Genomic DNA, 21,284 nt, shown 5'->3' on the forward strand with positions numbered 1-21,284 from the left:
ATAATAATAATAATAATAATAATACTGTTATTTTATTGGGTTAAGAAGTGCTTATAATACAGACTTAAGATTATATGCAGCACACGTTTACCGTTATTTAAATGTTGAGAAGCGCTTATAATACAAATTTAAGATTATTTGCAATACACGTTTTCCGATATTAAATGTTACGGAGTGCTTATAATACAAAATTAAGATTATGTGCAGCACACGTTTTCCGTTATTAAAAAAAGTTAAGAAATACTTACAATACAAATTTAGGATTATGTATAGCACACTTTTTCCGTTATTAACTTCATACTATAAACAAAGAAAAACTTAAGATACATATCTAATGCCTTTATTGTTTTCCTGACAGTTAAATTTTGTGTACTTCTTCAAATAAGCGTGTTTTAACAGTATGAAATCTTAGACCACCCTTATTTGTCTCGTAAGTTTCCAGCGAAGATCTTCAGCAAGAGAGCGGAAGAATATTCCTTCAATTTAGCTGTTACCCCGTTATTCATAAATTAAATATATGGTAATTTTAGAGGTACACAAGTTTAGCACACGAAATCGATCTAGTTCTGAATGAAATTATGTTCTATGAATTAAATGAAACGAATAAAATTCCCAGTTCTCAAGAAAAATACTTAGGCTATAAAAAGTTGATGGAATAACCTCCATATGTTCAATGTTGAGTGGAATCCTCTATAAGCATCGGGAAAAAAAAAACGTTGAGAAGTGACGAAAGAAAATTGTTGTAAATGAGTTTTCAGTAAATTCTGTGAAAAGTATCCAACATAAAGCATTCAGGACATAGTGAATTTGACGGCAGAGTTTACTGATGTTTCTTAACCAAGCACTGACTCTGCACGCAGTGAAGTGATAAATAAAGTCATTTATCTACACCGGATAAAACACTTAAACGCAGAAAATCTGTGACAGAAATGCAATGTGACGAGTTTGTAAGTGGTGCAGTGCGTCGTAAAGTGCAACACTTCTTTTTTTAATGTACAAGCCACCTAAAAAAATAATGTAATGGGTTTTATAAATAGTGCTCTCGACTTGCCGAACTTCAAGAAGACAAGTCTTCACAATATTCTGCGGGAGATCGTGTTTGAGTTTCCACAAAGAAACAGAAAGAACATTATTGTTGCCCGCGAAGATATATTATTGTGATGTAGAAAGCATTTGAGGAAAATACTAGAATATAGACGAGAGGGACGAGTTATATTTTCTTGACGAGACTTGGGTCAACGAAGTTTATGCTGTTTCTAAAGTGTGGGTAGATTCTACCATAAAAAAAAAAACAGGCATTTTTTCAGGGCTGACTACCGGGTTGAAAAATCCAACTTGGAAATGTAGGCATCTCATTTTACTTCACATAGGAAGTGAACAGGGGCGGCTTTCGAAGGGAGGCTGCGGAGCTGCAGCACCCCCAGACATTTGTGGCTCTTGTCTCGTTTTATGTTGTGAAATACATTAAAAATTATACAGTCTCTATTTAGCTGCTCGAATTGAAAAAAAAAAAAAAATTCTCTCTCATTGACATGCACGCAATCGTTAGTGAAGTCACTTCCTCCCCTGGTGCTGCCAAAGCGAAACGAGAGACAAGGACGAATTGGTGAAGCCACTTCCTCCCCTGGAGCTGCCAGTCTCGTCTCGGATGCTTTGCGCATTAGTTTTACCCCTCCTCCTGCTAGCCCCTCGCCGTGAATCCAGAGTTTCCAGGCGCTGCAAAATTTGCAGCAGTTTGTCAGTAGCTCGCAGTTTTAAATACATTTTCTTTAATGTTGTGAGTATAACAAGTGCAACAATATTTAATTCTGTACAATATTTACAGTCTATTCGATTCAGTACCTTAACAATTCAGGAGAAATGTGAAATTAAGTGCCCATCAGTTGAATCTCATAATGGAAAGAGCCGCTAAACAAAATAGCCTACAAAGCTCGTATATCTTTTGCTAATTTATCCAGTATCCCTGCTTTCTTCTCTCGATCTCCACACAGTCTGTATTAGATTAATGTGTTTCAAAGAAAATTCCATCAGCTGGGGCAACAAGATGGAGTTTTAAAATAAGAACAGTAACATAAATGTTGTTCATGAGAAGAAGGAGCCATTGCTAGAATGTTTTCAAGCCATAATGGAATCTGAAACATCTAACATCATCACAATACATGAGGCAAGCGCCCTGGTGCGTACTCTTGAAGATCCTGAATTCAATTTCTGGCTCAGTTTTTTTTTTTCATTTATTGATGTATCATGTAGATATATTATACAACCAAGTACAACATCGCCAGTTAGATATTTCTAAGGTTCAAATCTGCATATAAAATATTAAATTATGGTTTATTTCACGACTCTCGCAACTGCAGGGGTTATACTCGTATCAGCGTCGCCGGTGTGCCGGAATTTTGTCCAGCAGGATTATTTTAAATGCCAGTAAATCTACTGACATGAGCCTGTCTCATTTAAACACACTTAAATGCCATCGACCTGAGCCGGAATCGAACCCGCAACCGACTATGCTACCGAGGCCGACTCTGCATATCAAGCTTTGTTAATGCCATACAGACAATACGGAACAGTGCACAGTTGAGCAGCGAGATCTGTGAAAATGAAAACCCTAAAAAGCGTCGTAAGGTCGAAGGGATTCAGACAAGGGTTGCGGCAGCCAAGGAAGTGTATGACCTCATTTTCACACAAGCTAACACCCGATTCCAGTTCATAGATCATCTGATATTATCTTCTCTTCTGTGTCAAGAAAAATTTGAATGCTACAAAAGCTCATTTCCTGAAAATGACCTAAATGTATGTGTGAAGCTTTTTCCAATGTTCGATAAAGACAAACTAAAAACGGAACTCACTGTGTTGTATCAGAGACAAGAATTCAGAAATATTAGTGACACAGTCAAGCTCTTGCAGTTTCTTCTATCTGAGAACTTGCAGGCCTCATTTTCAGAAGTTGTGAAACTACTGCGCATAGCTATCACCATACCAATGACAACTTCCGAACCAGAACGTTGCTTTTCGTGTTTGAAGAGAGTAAAAATCCTATCTCAGAAATACGATGAGAGAAGAGAGACTGACCGCATTAGCTATGTTTTCCATTGTAAAGACTATATTAAACTAAACGACATATCGGATTTTAATAAGAAGATGATTCCAAAGTTTGCAACCTACAAGACAAGGCGCATGGAACTAATCTTTAAATAAGGTAAGTGCATGGTTTATTTTTCTATGCAGCCCCCCCCCCCCTGAATTCATTACCCACGAGCCGCCACTGGAAGTGAAGATACTTTGTGGAAGTTGGGGAGTTTATTATGGAATCAAAGAAAACCGTGGACTACCAAGAAGAGATGACCGGCGATATATTCATAAATTGAGCCGTTTAGAGCAGAAGTGGTGGAAGTCAAAATTGAGTGATGAGATTTAAAGTAAAAATTCTGTAAAATACTCGCGCATAACCTTTCGTTGGGCAGGCAGTTTAAACAACCATAGGGTGTAATCCAGCAGTGGTCCTACCGTAGTGTGAAGTTTGATCGCGTTTCCAGTGCCCTACCAAGCTAAAATCTCACGAGCTGCTACTGGATGTCATCGACGTTTAAAACAAATGTTATATCACTTGGGCTGGGTGACAGAAATTCTGTGATAGCAATTGAACGTATTAAAATAAATATGTCATTGAAATTTTATGATGTGTATAATTAAATTATTCGATTTGCTATTATTAGTGTAAGGACAGAAGAAATTTCTTAAAATATTTCACTATTTAAGGATATTTCTTTAAAGACAGAGAAATTTTATATAATGGAAGGGAATTTTAGTGAAACCTGTGTTGGCAACGGTAACACGAGGTAAACACAACGAGATAGAAAGAGAAGACTACGTGATATGAGTAGTTGTAGAGCCAAAGCAGAACTGTAAAGTAAAGAATTTTTTTTTAATTATTAAACAATTAGTAAGAAGAGAATAGGACTCGAAATTAGCTGATTGGACTTTGAATTTGTTGTGTAATGAGGTGTATTAACGAGAAGATTTTGCAGAAACCTTTATAAAAGGTTATGTTTGTACCACGAAAAGATTTCGGTGCTTTCTGTTAGAATTCGTAAAATATATACATATTCCTAGACAATAATTGCCAGAACATACATTGTATTAAACCAAACCAAGTGCTGAAGTATGGTTTATTCTGCACAATGTTCAGTAGTAAGTGAAGAAGCGAAGAAAGATCCAGATCAGCCTCCGGCGGCTACACAAAAATCTCAACCTGGAAGTGTCGACAATGAGAAAAATGAAGTATTAGATCCTATAAGTTGGGGTTACGATTTGTATCCTGAGAGACGAGGTGAAAAATATAAACCCAGCTGGAAAAATATTTTATTCCGTGGCGAAGGCAAAGAAACTTTTGACAAGCTAAGTTGTGAAGAAAATGTCTACTATTGTGTGAAAAACAGTACGTAAATTTGGTATGTTGTGGTTGAATGTTTGTTTAAGCGTTGTGGGCAATTTACATTACAGTCCGCAAGTTACCTGGTTGAGGTTTTTCCCGGGAGTTTTCCTCAACCCATTAAGAACAATGCTGCGTAACTGGTGCTGGACCCCAAGTCATTTTGTTGGCAATATGACCTTAATCTCACTCAAACGCTAGATAACCACAGCAGTTGATAAGTGTCGTAAAATAACCAATTAGAAAACCTAAAAATTGTTGAATTTCAATATATGGATTCCTCACTGACAGTAATATCTTAAAATACTAAAAAGAGCAGATTTGTCTGCTTTTGTTAAGTGCGTATCATCGTGCTTACGAAAAGACACTTTTCAGTGCCAATAATTTATTTTGTGTACACAAGGTTGGAATTTTGAAGTAAGAGGGAAAGACGGGAATCCGTGTTCTGAAAGTTATCCAAGGATTTTTTTTTTTTTTTTTGTGGAGGCGCAGTTCATCGTATATGCAAGGCGTAACAAAAGCCTAAACTAACCAAACCTAACTTGACAAAGATTCGTATGTGCAAAGTGTATAAGCGGAGTATGAAGGAAACTACCTCAACGTTAGTTTAGTCCAAAGGCGCAGGTTTGCAAATGATTTCAATTTTTTAATTGGTTATTTTACGTCGCATTATCAATTGGAATGGTTATCTATCATCTGAATGAGAAGAAAGCGATAATGCCAGCGAAATAAGTCCAGGGTCTAGCACTAGTTACACAGCATTTGCTCGTAATTGGTTGAGGGGAAACCCCGGAAAAAACTTCAACCAGGTAACTTGTTCCAACCAGGATTTGAACGTGGGTTTGCTCGTTTCACGGTCAAATGTGCTAACCATTACTCCACAGTGGTGGACATTATTCCATATCAAACTTCATCATCATAATAATTTCACGTATTAGACCTAGGGGGTCTGTTACAGTGTCTATTTTACAGTGTATATTTTAGTTCTTCCCAAATTTCTTCGGGCTCTTCGAGTATAGCGTAAGATCAGTTTTGGCAAGTGATTGGAGGGTATCCTGGCAACATGTTCTTTCCAGTTCAGTCTATATTGTTCTATGTACTGGGTAATTAAATGTAGTACTTTTAATTCTTTAAGAGTCCACACCTGTGGAGTAACGGTCAGCGCGTCTGGCCGTGATACCACGTGGCCCGGGTTCGAATCCCGGTTGGGGCAAGTTACCTGGTTGAGGTTTTTTCCGGGGTTTTCCCTCAACCCAATACGAGCAAATGCTGGGTAACTTTGGGTGCTGGACCCCGGACTCATTTCACCAGCATTATCACCTTCATTTCATTCAGACGCTAAATAACCTAGATGTTGATACAGCGTCGTAAAATAACCCAATAAAATAAAATAAATTCTTTAAGAATGTCGTCATTTCTTTTATGGTCAAGGAGGGAGTAACCAGCATTTCTTCTCATAAATCGCATTTCGACTGTTGTAAGTCTCCTTTCGTCAGCCATTTTGATGGTCCAGACTTTGCTTCCATAGCTATGTGATAAAATTCAAAATTGAATTACCTTAATTCAATTAAAAAAAACTAAGTTAGGCCTATATTATATAGACCTAGTATGGAAGATGACCTATAGCTTTCATTTATACAATTATAGTACATTTACATTAAAATATTTGGATAAGTCCCAATTACTGTCTAAAGTAAATCTTTACAATAAAGAAAGGAAGGCGGGCGTGGGAGGGAGGGGTTTGGGTGGGGTTGTGACATTCTTAGGCAATTGTGACTATATATGCAAGACATACCAAAAGCGTAAACTAACCTAACCTGTCACTGATACAACTCGTCTTTTCTCTGTGATCAGTAAGGAAATGCATGGAAATGAGATGTATATGCTGCCCCTCCCTGATGCCTACCCCTTCCACTTCGATAGAGTGATCCTGCTTACCCATACCTCTCCTTTGACCCTCATTTTCACAGTAACTTTCCACCCTTATTTTGGTGTAAAATTGGTGTTGGCACTCAATTATTCTTTTATTGATGGTACATATGACCCGACTAGAAGCAAAGTACATAAATACATTTGTACCTTAATATGGCAAAACAGTTGTAAAGAAATACTTTGTCTAATAACTTCAATGTAGTTTATGACGATAAGTAATTCACTATTAAAATTATTAATTCATAATCAAATTTCATTGCAGCTAAGTTGTAATAATTACAACAGAACACACTGATGATGAAAAAACTACTTTCTTTTTATAAATTTAATCAACACAACTTTTTCTAATCAAAGTAACAAAAGTAATGTTAAGATCGCGATTGCTCAGAATCCTTTACATTTGACAACTACAGAGTACTATGTATTGCACCTTTCACTGACTGGGTGTCTGGTAACGTACACAGCATGATTCAAAATGTATAGGCTACTGCGCAAGAAAAGGCCACTTGCAAATGCATTTCAATTTTATCCCAATCCACTTTCGCCAAATGTAGACCTATAGAGCCGAATCAGAGAAAAAAAAGATAGGTCTAGGCTAAATTCAATTCTTACTCACTAAAGTGCACTGCGAAATCATTGTGATAAAGTCAAAGTCTACTTACATACAAATTATGTACACCTTCCCTTTCTCAGATATGCAAATGTTGTGTTTACATTGCCTAGTTTGTTTCGATTATTTTTGGATTTCTTAGATTGATTTTGAGTTGTTAAGATTAATGTTGGTACCTTACTTTAGGTTAATTCTGATTTCTTAAGGTTATGATTTTTTAATTGTTTTAACGACGCTGTATCAACTATTACATTATTTAGCATTGATAGAATCGATGATTACAACATGAGGGGATTATCTGACCTTCCTTACAGTTGGTGGAAACCTCGAAAAAACCCAACCAGGTAATCAGCTCAAGCACAAATTGCCCCCATACCCAATCGCAGCTATGTCTTTGCAGACAAATATATTTATCACCTGAGCTATGCTAATGATTCAAGTTAGCTTTAATTTAATTTGTTTTATTTTTATTTTCCCATGTTAGTTTTAGTTATTTTTGTTGTTTAAGTTTATTTAGGTTGGTTTTGGGTTGGTTATGTTAATTTTGATTGGGTTAACTTAAGTTATTTAGATGGTGTAGGCTTAGTTATTTTGCTTTGGTTAATTTCAGTTCAGATAAAAATTAACTCAAAGAATAAAATAAATAATGTTAAAATGTTCAATCTCATGACTTATCAATTTAACATTAACATTTCTTAATTGTAATTCCACTACATAATTTAGATATCATAGGAGCAAATTATTTCTGATGATGCCGCAAAAGGTGAAAACTTTTATACATTATTTGTATTTAACATGTATTAACAAATGTTAATATTAAATTGATGTCATAAGATTGAACATTTTAACATTATTTATTGTATTTAATAACTGACTTATCTGAAAATCAAAACATGAATTGTAAAATAACTTAAAGAACCTGGGCTAAACTAGCGCTGAGGTAGGCTAGTTCCCTTTGTACTCTGCTTATACACCTCGCATATACGAATCTATGACAGGTTATGTTTGGTTAGTTCAGGCTTTTGTTATGCCTTGCATATACGATCAACTGCATCTCCACAAAAAATCTCTTATAAATTCGACAATTTTCATTTCTGAAATCACCGGAACTACCTCAGCCCTAGTTTCACCAGCTTTTGTGCTACTGTATCATTTTCTGTGTGTTATTCTTTCAGGTCCACTTGTGAAGTTAATGCTTGGTGCCCTTAAAAGCTCTGGATGGTAAGTGTTTGAATTATAATTTTTTTTTTTTTTTTGCTGATGTACAAACATCATGTGCATAAATGATTGATGCACTTCCTGGGATAAAATACGAGGGGAACTACATGGAAAGTCAAACTCTTAGTGATTTAAAATTTGGTGGTCTACCTATCTCATATCACCTATCTTTACTGCCAGACTTCACCACTGATAGGATTCTTTCTTTCGGAACAAGTGTTGGTAATGTGTAAACATTTCGAACACTTTGTGATTTGTTCACATTATGATACTGTGGCTTACAGAACATGGCAACATGTTCATCTTATAATAAACCTTATTTTCACTGGAATTTGGTGAATTCCTGAATGCCAAGCTAGGCTTGCTACACTGTTGGATTGGGAGAGCTGGAGATGCAAATGAATAGTGAATGAAGTGGCCTTCCTTCTTTCCTGACCTCACTCCATATGACATCTTTTCATGGCAGTAAGTAAAGGATAAAATGTTTGTACCACTGGATATTGATGAATTGAAGTTCTGAATTACTCAAAACAATTGATAAGATGGTATTAGAAAAAATATGGGATGAGCTGAATTATAGATTTGACATTTGTCAGGTCATGAATGGGTCTTACATTGAGCATTTTAGAGTATGTAAAACTTTCAGAGTTTGTCTTTCATAGTTACATCTATATCGTCCTGAGTCCCGAGACATTTGTTGTTCTATTTTTAAAGTTCAGTATAATTCTACACTTCAAAATAAAGTCAGGTTACAGTTAGAGCACAAATGCAGGTATCTTATACTATACTTTGGGTCTCTGCACATACATCTTATATCATAATCATGTATGAAGTATGGTATAGTATATAGTCTGGGTCAGCTTACTTCATACCCTAAGGGTGAAACCTAACCATTTTTCCCCTATTACAACATATGCTAGTGGATTGTAGTGATATTTTAGTTTGCAGGTTGAATTTTCTTTTGCCAACTTCGTTTCGAATTTCGATACTGACAAATACCACAAATGGTAGTGATTTTGTAAGTGGTATGTTGGCAGGTGTGACAGATATCGACAATATTTGTCGGTACTGGAGTTCCATGAAATTAAAATTGTACTAGATTTCTGAGCCAGTTACTGGAAGCTAGCGAAATTGGAACATACTAGTAATTAATTAATATCATTATTAATATTAATATATAATAGTTATTTTATGTGTTACGTTGTGTTTATAATCAAGACTATAGTTAGGTAATTTTTCGGAGTTAGTACTAATAATTTCATGTGGTCAAACAAAATACGTTTTTAGGTCATGTCTCGTACCATGACAATAGCTTTGAAAAATATTGGAGTGCAAGAGGTCAAATGATTTTATTGTCAAACGCCTGGCATTAGAAAACAACAACAACACCAACAGGTTATGTCTCGTCAATTGCGTAGTCAAACCAATGAATTTGCCAGACAAAATACTTGACATATTGATCCCTTTCCCGTATAGTTTGCCTACGAAAATATGTTACAAATTATTGAATTATTTAGAATAACCTTCCAACATAAAGTAGGTAAGTAAATAAGTCATTTAGTACGTAGGATCGTGTGATGTCTGATAACAGTTGGCAACACTGACAAGACGACAATATTTATGGTTTAGGAACTGTTCTTATGTGATCCTCACTATACCTAAGTACTATACTCTCAAGACTCAGGAGGTTAAAGCTGTAATGTTGTATGTAAAACAAAAGTGCAGCAATCATTTATATACACGGTATGTTTTATATAGCTCATATCACTTATTGTCTTTATATCAGTTCTAATTTGCTTGTTTGTATACAGTGCAGTTAACCTGAGACGACACATAGCATGTGAAGTATGTGATCCTTCTGTCAGTGGAGGATATGACCCTTTACTCAATCAGGTAATTTATATCTAGATATCACTTTTTTTTTTAAAATGCAGTTAACTGTTCGAAACCATGAAAGAGACTTTATTTCTGTAGTAAAAGTAAGGGATTGTGTTGTACCTGGAACTCGGTTTTAGTTTTCATTGGCTGATGTTTTAAAAGCTTTCTGTAGTTTTCCATTAATTATGTACCTCTTTGGCCCATTATCTTTTCGATTTATCTGCAAAGTGTTTCGAGTGTGTTCTTGTATCTTGGAATGGTTAAGTGCACCTGAGGACAGAGTATACAGATTTCAGTAACTATTTTTATTTTTAGATAAAGAAGAAAATATCATTCGTAAATTCATAAGTGGGAGTAATTTGATAAGGATGAGTACTTATAAAAAGTGAAAATTATTAATTAAGTATTATAGCAGATGTGTACTCTTCAAAAGAAATGTTGACTGAGTTTTTATGTCTGTTTCTCTAAAACTAGAATTTTTAATTAGGTCAGGTAGTTTAAGAATCATATTGTATAGACATGAATTAAAAATACATTTCATCATAAAGAAAGAACAACTGATCATAATGTGGGGCCATGAAGGTATTAAACATGAAGTTTTTTTTGTGTCAACTTTTCCAAAATTTTGAATTCCTTATTGTCATAGATAGTTTCTTTTTTTTTTTTTAATTGTAAATAGGTTTATTTGAATTTATCTTTCTCAAATTCACTGAGAGTTTTTACAAACCGTGGTAAGGGAAACCCTGACATTTTGTAGCATGTTGTTGCTTCCCAAATTGATATTTTACCATAATAAACATTTTATATAGTAGCTACTTCGCTTTCTTTATGTAGAATATCCTTTTTTCTCATAAGTACTCCTCAGGATATTGAATGGCTGAACCAAAACCTAAATTTCATGAGCATGTTTTACCTAGAGACACTGTTAAATGTAGAATCATGTTTCTAACTTAGGTGTTCTGTTCCTAGGAATAGTAGCCTATTTTGACGTTATTAAAGATTAATTTTATTGCATAAATGGGAAATAGATTGTGTTTTCTCATGTACACTGTCCCCTGGTTGAATCCATTCTGATATTGAGAGTGGGGCCAGTCAGAGTTTGGCTCTGACAAAAGAAATCAGAAACAGATTGCACTTAATTGCTTATTATTCAAGATAGATTAAATAATCAATACATTTTAATGCAACTGATATATATTTAGGCCTAGGCCTAGTTGGAATTGTCTTTTTTGTGTTTACATATAAATTGTCTTACCAGGAGCCAACCAACCAATCACAAGATGTAACATATAACCAAAGTTATGCTATTTTGTTTCAAGTATCACACCAAAAAGTGTATTGGCCTTATCAGAATTTCTGATCAAACATGAGGAGACCAGCCTTCAATAATACAAAATAATTTCAATACAAAAAAATTAATGTTGTGGGATTTAGTCGATTAATCTAATTGATTAATCGATCAATTTCTGTTGTAAGATTAATTGATAAAAATATTTAATCGAATAATGGAGTCGATTAAAATTAATCGATTTTAGTTGGTATTAATTATTATTTTGTTAATACAAACACATACTAAAAATTGCGACAATATTTCTCTCTCAGAAATTGCTTACTTAAAAGCACAATAGTACTGTTATTTTCTAACTGTAAACCAGGTAGCGTAGGGAAAATCTTTGCACAAACACTTCAGAAAGAGATAGAGATATGAGGACAGGGACCTAGTCTACCTGTATTGAAAGTTGAAACACAATGTGAAACTCTTAATAAGTTTTATGATTTTCCAAGAAAATTTCTATCGTGTTGTCAGCTCATCTTCCTAGCATACGAAATACATACTTTTCTGGGATTTGTCTCCCTCATCCCTTATAAAATAGCCATATCTACACTGTGTGCAAGTGAAAGCGTAACTACCTTCTTCTCTTTCTAAAATCTGGTAATTCGATTACAGTAGGGGCCAGTCTTCTGTTTCGATGCTGTAGTTTTGTAGTTGCAGTTTCTATTCTGAGTTTGTATATGAAGATTGTTTAGTTTGGTAAAGAAAAAAAAACCAGTTTTCTGTGGTTTGTGAAAAGTGTAAACTCCATTATGTCATATGAGAATTTGAGAGGTAAACTCTGTGTAACATTGGGATTTAAATTGAACGATTGTGAAGAAGTGCTTGACAGGAAAAAAGTTTTTTTCGTGTTTAATGATGCAGGAAACATTGTTACTAATTGTAGAGCGACACTTAATTCGGAGCATGTGAATGCACTCGCATATTTAAAATCATGGATGAAGCAGTATTAATTAGATGAGTCTTGATATTTTTTGTTATTTATGTTTGTCTCAAAAATTTGCGGAGAAATTGACACAATAAATTATAAGCTTCATAATAAATATGTTAGTAAGTAATTAAAATACTTGTCTTGTAATATAACGAAATAATATATGCAGATATACAATATTTAATATTTATGCTTAACACCAAACACAAGTTAAATTTAACAATAATTGCGTATTACAGTATATTAAAACATTTTTTCAACTGGACAAAAATTCGATTAATCTATCGATTAATCGATTAAATTCAAATAGTTAATCGATTAAATATTTTTATCGATCAACAGCACTAAAAAAATATGTAAACAGAAAAAAATTATTAGATTAATTGGCTAGTAAGATTTCTGGTTTTCTGTGAGGATCTAGGATATTATAGTGGGCGCATGGAGGGAGGTGTGTGTGTGTTTTTTTAAGCCATATTTTATTGCTGCATGCTCTATTGCACTAAAAGTGTGCCATACTAACTTACATGCATTAGTATTTACTTAGTTCTAAACGATTTATACATTTCTAATCACATCAGTTTATGCTTTTCTCTGTCTTGTATTCTAATTCTATCACATATTAGGTTGTAAAACGTCAAAGTAAATTTCAGGAATTGTGCTTTAAATGTTTTATTAGTTCACTATTCTCTGTCGGCCATTGTCCACTCAATCTCACTACACTTTTACGAAGGTCTTCTCTCTCACTTTTTAGTCTTCTGCACTCCCATAGGATATGTTGCACTGTTTGTACACTTTCCGTACACACGCATGTAGAATCTTCTACAATCTTAAATCGGTGAAAATAGACTCCGAAATTACCATGTCCTGTGAGTATTGCTATTAAATTGTGACTGATTGGTAGTTTGGTCTTTAGTTGGTCCCGTACTGTTCTGAAGTATTTTTTTGTTATTCCTTCATTATTTGTTGCTTGCCATTCTGCTTCCCGTAGTTGTTGTTGTTGTGTGTGTGTGTGTGGGGGGGGTGCGTACGTGCTGAAGGGCAGGCAGGGGAGTGGATAGGTGTGTGGGTGTGCGTGTGGATGTGGGGGTGAGTGGGTGGGTGGGTGGGTACGTGCGTGCGTGCAGGCAGGCAGGGGAGTGGATAGGTGTGTGTGTGTGTGTGTGGGGGGGGTGCGTGCGGGCAGGCAGGGGAGTGGATAGGTGTGTGTGTGTGTGTGTGTGCATGCGTGCGCGCGCGAATATTTGACAGTAGGTTCATAATTGACATGATTCCAAATACGCTGATTTTTTTAGGTAGTTGAGCTCGTCTCTTACAGAATATAACGGCTTGAGTTTTAGCAGTATTAATGTTAATTCTCCATTTTGTAAACCAATCTTCAAATTGACGTATATAACCCTAGAGAATACGGATTATAAGTGGAAGATTCTTAGTGTATTAATACGCAAGAGTATCATCTGCAAAAAAGGCAGTCTGACAAGATCTGTGCTTAGGAAAATCAGATGTATAGAAACGATAAAAAATGTAGGCCCAAGGACAGAGCCTTGAGAGGCTTCAGCTTTGACAGGAGTAATGGATGAATGTTCGTGTTGAAGGTATACTTGAAAGATACGAGATGTAAGGTAATAAGCAATGCAATGGACAAGTGTGTCAGTAAAGTTGAATTGAATGAGTTTGCAGAGGAGATCATTATGTCACACTCTGTCAAATGCCTTTTTGACATTATAAAAATGAAGCAACTGTATGCTGTTTACCTTGATATGAGGCTGTAATGGTAATATGTTCGACAACATGTTATATTTCTAGCATAGTGGAGTGACCAGTATGAAATCCAAACTGTTGATGCAGATTAATATGTATCCAGATAATGTCGAAATAAGATTCTTTCATATAATTTGCTAATACTTGATAGGAGGCTAGTTGTTCTTAAAGTTTGCAGATAAACAAGACTTTTACCAGGTTTTGGTATTGTGACGAATAGCATTTTTCAGCTGGTATGAAGGACTGCGGCTGAGAGGAAAAGGTTAAATATAGTCATGAGTAATGTAACTGCAGTAACTAGTAAGTTTTTGAAATGTAGAGAGGTGACACTATAAAGGCTCTGAGATGTTTTAGTATGTAGCCCTTTAATGAATGTGGTGACTTCCTGGGAAATTATGGCATCTATTACAACAGTGGGTGGTTCCTAAAGATAACTAACACGAAATTCAATGTCTCTATTGCAGTTTGGATCTTCAGGATGTACATTTTGCTGAAATCTTGTTTGAAACGAGTTAGCTGTTGCTGTTGGCATATCAGCTAGAGTGTAAACACTTACATTAGATACTTGTATGGTCTTAAACGGTGTCTGTTTCTATTTTATAATTCTTCTTGGTAATTTTACGCAACTCAAAGGGGTTCAAAGGTTCCTATATTTTCTTATCAAGTTTACCATACTAAGACTGTCAATAAATGGGTCTTTATTAAGTATAGCGACACCGTAAAAAATCTTGGATTATTAATGGACAGAGATCTAAACTGGAATAGTTAAGTAACTCACATCTGTAAGAAAATATTTTCATTGCTCCACTCTCTAAATCACTTGCGAAACTGTCTGTCCCTTTCCATAAAAAGAAACATTGTTCAATCACTAGTGATGCCCCATTTTGATTATTGCGATTCTCTCTTGACAAATATAACTGTCAATTTAGTTGAAAGACTACAATGTGTTCATAATGTGTGTGTCCGCTTCATCTGCAATACTCGTAAATTTGGTCATATAACGCCATCTTTTGAAGTTCTTTCATGGATCCGCCTAAAGGAACGTAGAATAGCACATTCTTTATCTGTTCTGTTTAGAATATTATTCACTTCCACTCCAAAATATCTGAGAACTCGCTTTGAATATCTTACAACATTACGGAATCAACATCAGGCCTTGTTATCCATTCCTCGTCACCATACCTCTTTCTATTCATCTTCTTTCACCATGTCAGTTTGTCGCCTATGGAACTCTTTACCTCGTCATGTCAGGGATTGCTGAACAGTTAATCAATTTAAATTAAGAATTAAGAATTACATACTTTTACATGAAATTGATTTGTGAGTGTTAGCCGATTTTTATAGGTTATTCTGTGTGTATATAAATTGTCATTTAGGCCTATCATAAAGTAAAATTAGGATATGAATTGTAAATAACTTAATTATGTATCATGTTTAGTTAATATTTCATTATAGCCTATGTAAGCTTGTTAATGTGCATGAAAGTGATTTTTATATTTAAGTATGACTTCACTATTTTTGTCATTGTTTCATTATGTATTTCACTTCTGGTAGTGTGGAAGAGAAGGCCTCATGACCTTAACTGTACCAAAATAAATAAATAAATAAATAAATAAATAAATAAATAAATAAATAGATAGATAGATAGATAAATAGATAGACAGACAGACAGACAGACCAGACCAGACCAGACCAGACCAGACCAGGACAGACAGACAGACAGACAGGACAGACAGACAGACAGATTCTTTACCTGTGAGTTTAAAATACTTCTTTTGTTTTTGTTTACCAAATGAAATTAATTCATTACATGAATTGTGATTGTACAGGTGAATCTGAATTCAACCGAAAAATTTCCAGGAGTAATAAAGGACACCCAACTAAACAATTATAGATAGGGAATCAATGGCCATATCAATAATTCGCAAGATACAGATTGTTAAATTATTTTTATTAGAAAACTAATTTATGCTTTATCACCTCACTTTTAAGTCATAATTATTATTTTAACAAATCATAACTAGTTAATAAAAAATCAAACTAATACTGTAGAACTGTACATACAATAAGCAAAAAATTAACTCATGAAATAATTGCACTATAATCTAAGAAAAACAAATTACTGTAAATTAAAAAAAAAAAATGTAATCCCCTTGATTTGATACACCTCATTATCATTGACTGCCTGACCATTGCTAACATATTAGGAATTTCTCTTAACTCATGAGCTGCAGCAACAACTTGTGCCACAAGATATTTGAAGTAACTGGAATATGATAAACTTCAGTCTTCATATGATCCCACACAAAGTCTAACGGGCATACAGTACAAGTGCATACATCCTACAGAAATTCTCCTTTATTATCGACTTCTTTCCTGAACAATTTTCCACTCTGTTGTTAAGAAACAAAGGATTTCTTGCATGTTATTTATTACCTCAAAATAATGTAACACAGTTTGTCGATCGAATTTAGCCTGCTTACAAGCAAACATTCTGATGGGAGCAGATAAAAAGTTAAATTTTTTTTCTCTACCATGTTAATAATGTCAAAAGAAGTGCTTATACAAATTTTGGCCACTCGACCGCAATTACGAGGCCAACCAGAAAGTGATTTTCCTTGGTGCTGTTTACAGAAAAAAAGGCAATTGCATGGAAAGATTTATTGAAACAGATACAGCAATTGTTGCGCTATTTGTTAACATATCACCCACTGAAATTGAGACATTTATCATACCATGGGATCAATTTTTGTATCCTTGTGTCGTAGAAGTTAGCTGCCTGGGATCGGAACCAGCGTTTGACAGCTGTCTGCACTTCTCTGTCAATCCCATGATATGACATGCCTCAATTCCGGTGAGGAATATGTTGAAAAATAGCTCAACAATTGCTGTGTCCGTTCCAATACATTTTTCCAATGAAATTATGTTTTCTTTCTGTTAATGGCTCCTGGTGAACTTATTTTTTACAACCCTCGTAATTGCGGTCGAGTGGCCAAAATTTGTATAAGCACTTCTTTCGACATTATTAACAAGGTGAAAGAAAAAAATTTAACTTCTTTTAATCTGTCCTCATCAGAATGTTTGTTTGTTAGTTGTGAAATAGGCCTGCTGCTACTATGATAAGTACTGATGTGCATACATACAGATAAATAAACAAGTAAATTAATAATTGATCTCCAAGTTAAAGGATCTTTTTTTTTTTCATCACTTAAATTGTTTCTAAATCCTGCAGAAGAAACTTGAGAGAATTTAAGTACTGTAGTTAATACTGTGTCATTAAATAAAAAAAAATGAGAAACTAATCATGAATGAGAAAATCGACTGCTTACTATGTGTAACATATATTACTGTATTCTTGTTTTTAAATTTGTTTCGTTAGGTTGTGATTTGTCAGAATGTGGCTCGAAGCAAAGGAATGGTCCAAGGCGTGTTAACTCATGAAATGATTCATATGTTTGACTACTGCCGTAATAACCTTGATTTCAAGAATCTGGATCATCTAGCATGTACGGAAATACGGGCTGCAAATCTGACTCATTGCAGCTTCCTTAGTGCATGGCATCAAGGAGATGCCTCTCCATTTAGAGTACAACAACAACATCAGGTAAGATGCCAGATACTTTGATCGTTTATGTTTAACGATATTAAATTGTATTATTATTATTATTATTATTATTATTATTATTATTATTATTATTATTATTATTATTATTATTAATCTGAAAGTTAGAATTTATAAAACAGTTATATTACCGGTTGTTCTGTATTGTTGTGAAACTTGGACTCTCACTTTGAGAGAGGAACAGAGATTAAGGGTGTTTGAGAATAAGGTTCTTAGGAAAATATTTGAGGCTAAGAGGGATGAAGTTACAGGAGAATGGAGAAAGTTACGCAACACAGAACTGCACACATTGTATTCTTCACCTGACATTAGGTACATTAAATCCAGATGTTTGAGATGGACAGGGCATTTAGCACATATGGGCGAATCCAGAAATATATATAGAGTGTTAATTGGGAGGCCAGAGGGAATAAGACCTTTGGGGAGGCTGAGGCTAGATGGAAGGATGATATTAAAATGTATTTGACGGAGGTGGGATATCATAGTAGGGACTGGATTAATCTTGCTCAGTATAGGGACTGATGGCGGGCTTATGTGAGGGCAGCAATGAACCTCTAGGTTCTTTAAAAGCCATAAGTAAGTATTATTATTATTATTATTATTATTATTATTATTATTATTATTATTATTATTATTATTATTATTATCATCATCATCATCAAATTATTTATTTATTTAATGCAGAGGTAATTGACAATTATGTCTTTAACCTTACAATGACCAAGAGCAAAACAAATAGGGAATATACAAAGACAATTGCAAGTCTCTGTCCACAAGACTGCTAGCTAAAAGTTATGAGCAAATTTTTATGTGATCAGTGTCCATGACGTCCAAGGTATTGCAGAGGATATAGTATGGGCTTGGTAGGATACCTAGGCGGTGAAGGTGACTGCCTAGGCAATCATGCCCTGTTGCAGTACGAAATAAAGCAACAACTAGCCGTCCACACCTGTGGAGTAACGGTTAGCGAGTCTGGTCGTGAAACCAGATGGCCCGGGTTCGATTCCCGGTCGGGGCAAGTTACCTGGTTGAGATTTTTTCCAGGGTTTTCCCTCAACCCAATATGAGCAAATGCTGGGTAACTTTCGGTGCTGGACCCCGGACTCATTTCACCGGCATTATCACCTTCATCTCATTCAGACGCTAAATAACCTAAGCTGTTGATAAAGCGTCGTAAAATAACCTACTAAAATAAAAAACAACTAGCCATTCTGGGAGTGCAGTTAATAATGCTTCCTTCCAAAGTTTATCTTTTATCTGAGCTTCCAAATTAACTCGGAAAGCCTCTCTGACTTTGTGTCAGATGTTTACAGCTGCTCTAGAGTATGGGATTGTGCAGGGAAAAGTTTGGAGAATATGTGTTCCCTTCTTAGCCAGCGAAGCTGCCATTTCATTTCCTGCAATGCTGCAGTGAAGTGGTATTCATTGTAGGGATACTTTTTTGTCCAAGCTATTGATATCTCTGATGATCTTCCTGCATTGTAATACATCATTGTTGACTGAAGGTTTCAGGTAATTTGCAATTGCAGATAAGCTGGCTTAGAGTCAACTAGAATGACAACATTTATAAAGGATGTAGACCTGCTGGTGAGTTGATTCAAAACAGTTTTTATGGCTCGAATCTCTCCATCAAATGTGGTAAAGTTTTTTCCAGTAGTGAGATACACCGAGAAGAGTTCGCAGTGGGCTCCAGCTTCATTGTTTCCAATCTTATCAATTTGGGAGCCATCGGTGTAAACATGCAGCCATTGGTCTAGTGGATACCGAAATTGGAAAGTCTCACATGTAGTGAGTTGTAGTACATCACCACAAAATCTTTTTCCTTATTTTGCTCAATTAGGTGTAGGTGATAATTCACATGATGTAGTTCTAGTGGATTACTTAGGGGTAAAAATTCAGATGTTATCCAGGATATAACAAGTTTGTGTCTTCAAGTTTTGTAAAAAACCTTCTTGCGTTTTGAGTTTGCGGACATGATGTATGTTGCTGAGAGGGTAATTAATATCAGGCAGACTTATAAGTTGATAGTGTATTTTCAAAGCTGATTCGTTAATTTCTGATCTTATGTCCATATTGTATGCAAAAGTAGTGAAATAAGATAATAAAGTTCCTCCCTTACACTTATCGTTCATATTGGTAATTATTCCACAATATAGTGTTGTTAGACACAGACACAATCACAGTGTATCACTTATAACTGCCTACTGACATTTTTAAGCCACTGGCACAACTGTGCAGTGTTTAACTGATTAGAAGGAGTAATTCTTCATTGTTGCTTATTATTGTTATTGTTGATTGTTGTGTTTAAAGAAAATTTACATTTTTATAGCTGAAAAATTAAAATAAAAGGATTTAAAATTCATAGTTTTTTCTGGGGATGATCTCCCCCCCCCCCCCCCAACACCCTTTGATAGAAACCCTGGAAAGGCATATTGTCTTTCTTCTCATATATCTATCAACCAACTCTTCGAGTGTTTTTAAGATAGAAGATGATAGACTAATAATTATTGATTGATAGGATTTAGCTAGGATAAAATCACTTTTCTCTACCTTTGATATAAATATGACTTTCGTTTCTCCAACAACTCAAAATATATCCATTTGAAATGCAGGATCTTAATATTCTTATAGCCAGCCATGTTGTAGAAGGGCCGGATAGATATAACGTCCCCATCTGGTGATTTAAAGTGTAAAAGCTATGAATTGAACTTTGTCAATGTCACTGTCATGGTTTGTTACAGAAACTTGGTGCCATCAAACAGGAAACATCTGCAGTGACCCTCATATATGCATAAAGGCAATAGGATACTGTGCGTTTTCACCATTTTCATATGATAGAAATGTTAATAATGAGGTTGATAACAATTTTGATCATGTTGATGATGAAATAATGGTAGTGAAGTGGAAGTACTGCGAGAAAAGTTCTGCTTAGATCTATCAGAATTTGAACAGTGGTCTTCTGTGTGAAAAGCAATGCTTCAACTGTTTGACTAATGTTGAATCCATGCATGATATTTAATTGGTACTTCTGGAAGTTCCATGTTGTGTAATTGCATTTCTTACATATGGATATTTAATTTCAGGAATGTGTGAAAACAAAGGCCATGCAGTCTGTACTGGCTGTCCGTAGTGTGACAGAAGAACAAGCACGAGCTGCTGTCAATCGTGTGTTTAGCAGATGTTATGCTGATTTGGAACCCATTGGTCGTCGTATCCGTAGGAATTCCACAGATATGCACAGAGCATATCTAGAAGCTCCTTTTTATGGTTATGATTAATACTTGTCATTAGTAAAAACATTTTGTATAGCTGTAATTAATTTGTAGAAATAAAGTATAATATATACTGTTAAGTATTTGTGGCATGCATTTGAATACCTATCTTTGCATTAGACTGGTGTTACACTACCACTTCAATAAGATCCAGAACTAATTCTTTGATAGGCCTATCTACATAAGATATCAAGACTTCGGTTGTGTAAGGAATAGAGAAATGCAGTCAGTAACCTCTCTCATCCAACCAATGGCGATTTCTCTTAAGGAGCACAGGAGCAGTGCATCACCTCTTCAA

General features: G+C 35.0%; 1 protein-coding gene across 1 annotated transcript; it reads left to right on the forward strand.

The window, feature by feature from the left end:
- The first annotated feature begins 3,833 nt into the window (after positions 1-3,833).
- LOC138701259 (mitochondrial inner membrane protease ATP23 homolog) lies at positions 3,834-21,066 on the forward strand. Its single transcript, XM_069827974.1, has 5 exons — positions 3,834-4,438; positions 8,150-8,195; positions 10,004-10,085; positions 17,472-17,696; positions 20,798-21,066. The coding sequence occupies exons 1-5, from the start codon at positions 4,165-4,167 to the stop codon at positions 20,990-20,992; spliced, it is 822 nt and encodes a 273-aa protein (XP_069684075.1). The 5' UTR covers positions 3,834-4,164; the 3' UTR covers positions 20,993-21,066.
- The last annotated feature ends 218 nt before the right edge of the window (positions 21,067-21,284 follow it).

Source organism: Periplaneta americana, chromosome 1 (genome assembly GCF_040183065.1).
Source record: "Periplaneta americana isolate PAMFEO1 chromosome 1, P.americana_PAMFEO1_priV1, whole genome shotgun sequence".
NCBI classification, from domain to species: domain Eukaryota; kingdom Metazoa; phylum Arthropoda; class Insecta; order Blattodea; family Blattidae; genus Periplaneta; species Periplaneta americana.

Coding starts and splice junctions, on each gene's coding strand:
- LOC138701259 (XM_069827974.1), top strand. CDS start 4,165: ATGGTTTATTCTGCACAATGTTCAGTAGTAAGTGAAGAAGCGAAGAAA. Junction 10,086..17,471: donor ATGACCCTTTACTCAATCAG/GTAATTTATATC, acceptor TTGTTTCGTTAG/GTTGTGATTTGTCAGAATGT. Junction 17,697..20,797: donor GAGTACAACAACAACATCAG/GTAAGATGCCAG, acceptor ATTTAATTTCAG/GAATGTGTGAAAACAAAGGC.